General features: G+C 33.0%; 1 protein-coding gene across 1 annotated transcript in view; it reads right to left on the bottom strand.

Annotated features, from left to right (window-relative positions):
- LOC127858796 (uncharacterized) overlaps window positions 1-3,341 on the bottom strand; it is a 25,155-nt gene continuing 21,814 nt past the window's right edge. Inside the window, exons 2-6 of the mRNA XM_052396081.1 lie at window positions 2,061-2,106; window positions 1,232-1,600; window positions 749-919; window positions 382-427; window positions 1-291 (exon numbers count right to left, since the gene is read on the bottom strand). Coding sequence (XP_052252041.1) covers window positions 267-291; window positions 382-427; window positions 749-919; window positions 1,232-1,430 — 441 coding nt within the window. The 5' untranslated portion in view covers window positions 1,431-1,600; window positions 2,061-2,106 and the 3' untranslated portion in view covers window positions 1-266. The remainder of the gene's footprint in view (window positions 292-381; window positions 428-748; window positions 920-1,231; window positions 1,601-2,060; window positions 2,107-3,341) is intronic.

The following is a 3,341-nucleotide window of genomic DNA, read 5'->3' as shown; positions in this document are numbered from 1 at the left end:
TCTTTAATGAGACCAATTTCATATTAGTGTAAACATATACAGATAGATAACTTGAAAAAGTATCCACATGTTTAAAATACATATTTAAGATTATGTCATTATCTTGTAAAACCACACCATCCGATGTATATAAGATTTGGTACACCTTTTTCATAAACCATTGTAATATATTTTTCGGAATGCTATGCTTGACAAAGAAACGTACACGCAGTTTGAGAAACGATATAAAACTGCACAGCCCTCCTCTCCTGCCTGGTCAGGAATATTCACGCCACGTGTATGTCGCTGGAACTAAAAGAATATTTACTTCAGTTAATGTTGAAAAGACGTAAAGTGCATCGTTAAGATGATTTTGTAATAAAATACATTAGTCAATATTACCTTAATGCTGTATACTTCAGTGCACTAACGCAGTTGCGCTGATTATCTGAAATAAAACACACTAATTCAGGACACGACTTTACCAAAAACAATGAAATGGTACTTGCGAATGTTTGTAATACGTCAATACATAAACAACCGAAGAAACATACAAATGCATACATCGGCACATATATGAGTGTAATTTAAATATTGGTATTTATTCTATAAATGATAGTTTGTAATGTTTCTCTGTTTGCATTAGTGTTTCTGTGTGTATACTAAACATGATACGCTTCAATATAGAGGTATACATTAAGCATATTTAGCACCCTTAGTTAACTTAATAACACAATAAAACCAAAACTGTTTGTTTTCGCATATTCACCTTTATTGCTAAATAGCAGTATCTTCTTCATTGAAAACCCGAAACTTATTACAGCAAGAACAATTGCAATAATTGCCAGACACATGGTAATTGATACCAAAGACGAACTAGCTGTTTTACTTTCTCTCGTTGTTGAGGGTGGACTAGATTGCTGACATCTACTTGTTACAACTGAAATCCATTTTGATTCAAAATTTATTTTAAAGGCTTTACTAAGAAATAAATCGACCATAGAATCATGATAATGATGATGATAATGAACATCATCTTCTTCAGCAGCAGCAGCATAATCAGATGATGATGATGATAATCATCATCATTAGATCATCATCATCATCAACAACGTCATTTTCATTCACATTTACCCTTTAGATATTACTTTAATTTTCATGAACATGTATAGACTAAGTTGCAATGACAAACTCGCACATTGCATGAATTTAACTCTTAATTGTGATATAAACACAAATTATATGTTTCTACCTTGCTCCGACCCAACGGTTGTCGTCAGTGAAGAACTAGCATCCTGTGGTGGTATTGACGTGTCCACAAAATTGTCGGGGCGGTACGTTTCGCAGCATTTATACATGCCGTGTATGGTTTCTGTATGATTCAGTATGATGAGAATTCCTCCGGTCTCAGTATATCGAATCTGGTATGTCTCCCGTAGATCATCCCGCATCAAAAAGCATGTGCGTAAGACTGTTTCGCATGCAGCGATATTGATAGTTGAATTCGAATACTTACCCTTAAATTGGAATGTCAACGGTGCGTCGTATGTGCAATTGATTGCTAAACTCTCATTGATCTCTATGGTATTCAAACCAATTCTGTTGGATGAGTCAACAACACCTAAAAGGCAAAAGCAAGTTTCTCGTTTTATAAGCAATGCCTGTAAAAGCAGCCTTTCTTGAAAGTTTGAGCTTATAAAAAACACTGTGCTGAGTCGTATCATTCATTCATTCAGCTTATAAATGGGTATTCAGATAAGTATTGCTTTAATATATAAATAGATTCATCGGAATGGAAAAAAAATAAACACGTGGTATTAAAAAAATAAGTTGCGATATAACTATCATCACCTACATTGAAACTCCTTTATGCACATACAGTTCTGAATATGGCAAAATAACTATGACTCAATTCAATGCATGATTTGTACTTTACAGTGTCATGTAGTTAAAAAATCACAAAATATTATTCTTAACTAAATTAGTACAAATCAGCAAAGAATGCTTTGATATTATGAACGGAAGCTGCAAAAGAAATCCATATTAAGTGTATGCCCATGCTATACTACCAATAATATTACCTGGTATATGTAAACCGATGGCCACAACCAATAAACAGAAAGTAATCTGAAAACAAAATGAGAGTATACCTTAAAATATAAACATATACATTTTACATATCATAAAATGCACTGGTAGTCGTAAAACTATTGCGCTAAGATATGGAAGGGGGTTGGTACTTCTCCGCTATAGAGTTCTGAACGTATGTGTAAATATTGCATATATTCATGTATTGCATTATATACATTGTTGATATATTTAAAGTTACAAATATTTTGCTTGTGAAAGGAGGTCACAATAAGTATATAAAACATTTTAAAACCAAATTTGCGTATAATTATCTTGTCTAAATAATACGTTATGTATATTCACTACCTCATTTTATACTGATTTAACGACCAGTATACAAGTTAATTATTGCAATTATATGGGGTCCGTGCGAATAAGAATATTATACACATTTTATTTATTTAATATACATATACAATCATGATGTTTACAGTGCGACTTTCTATTACAGCACAGCATATTAAGCATAATAAGATCTAGTGTTATGTTGCAATCGATACATGCAAACCCGTTTGTCAAGATAAAGACTATAAATACATGTATACATATATAATTGTATTCTGAAATATAGTCGATGGCATGTTTGGTCTAACAAGGATCGCATTCTCTATATGTAACTCATTCACAAACGATTCACAATAGTTGCATGTTTAGCGTTGTACATTGCCTGATATTGATAAAATCGCAAAAGCCTCAAACACACCTCTTAAAACATATTGAAATGTGCATGCCTTTGAAAATAGAAAAAAATACGTATTAAACCGACTGAGATGTCTCAGATAACGACTATGACGGAAATGAGATGTGGGTTTTTGAGGTTGAAAACAATAATTATGGTTTCAATTTAAAGCAAATACAATACACCATTTATCATGTTACCCACAGTTGTTAAAGTGACACATTCCGTACCAAGCAATGCGGGGTTTACGGAAAGAAAACAACATGCAATGTATGAATCAGGAAATCAGCATTTATGACCATAACATGAAACAAAAACCTTAAGTGCTATCCTGAGATCAGGTACAACAAATTCTTATAAAAATTTCACGTTTAAGCAGTAAAATTATAAGTAGTATCTGGTTGGTTTTGTTACAATCATCGTCAATTCAGGTATCACTGTCATATTAAGAAACAAGCATCGGACACGTATTATGTATTCGTAAGACCGGCCGAGCGGCGCGTGTTACGTTTACGTCATTGTACATACTGCATAATGTAATGAGTTCGAATCC

This window comes from Dreissena polymorpha, chromosome 14 (genome assembly GCF_020536995.1).
Source record: "Dreissena polymorpha isolate Duluth1 chromosome 14, UMN_Dpol_1.0, whole genome shotgun sequence".
Classification (NCBI taxonomy): Eukaryota; Metazoa; Mollusca; class Bivalvia; order Myida; family Dreissenidae; genus Dreissena; species Dreissena polymorpha.
Note: the sequence above shows the minus strand (reverse complement) of the source record. Positions and strands in the feature narration are given on the sequence as shown.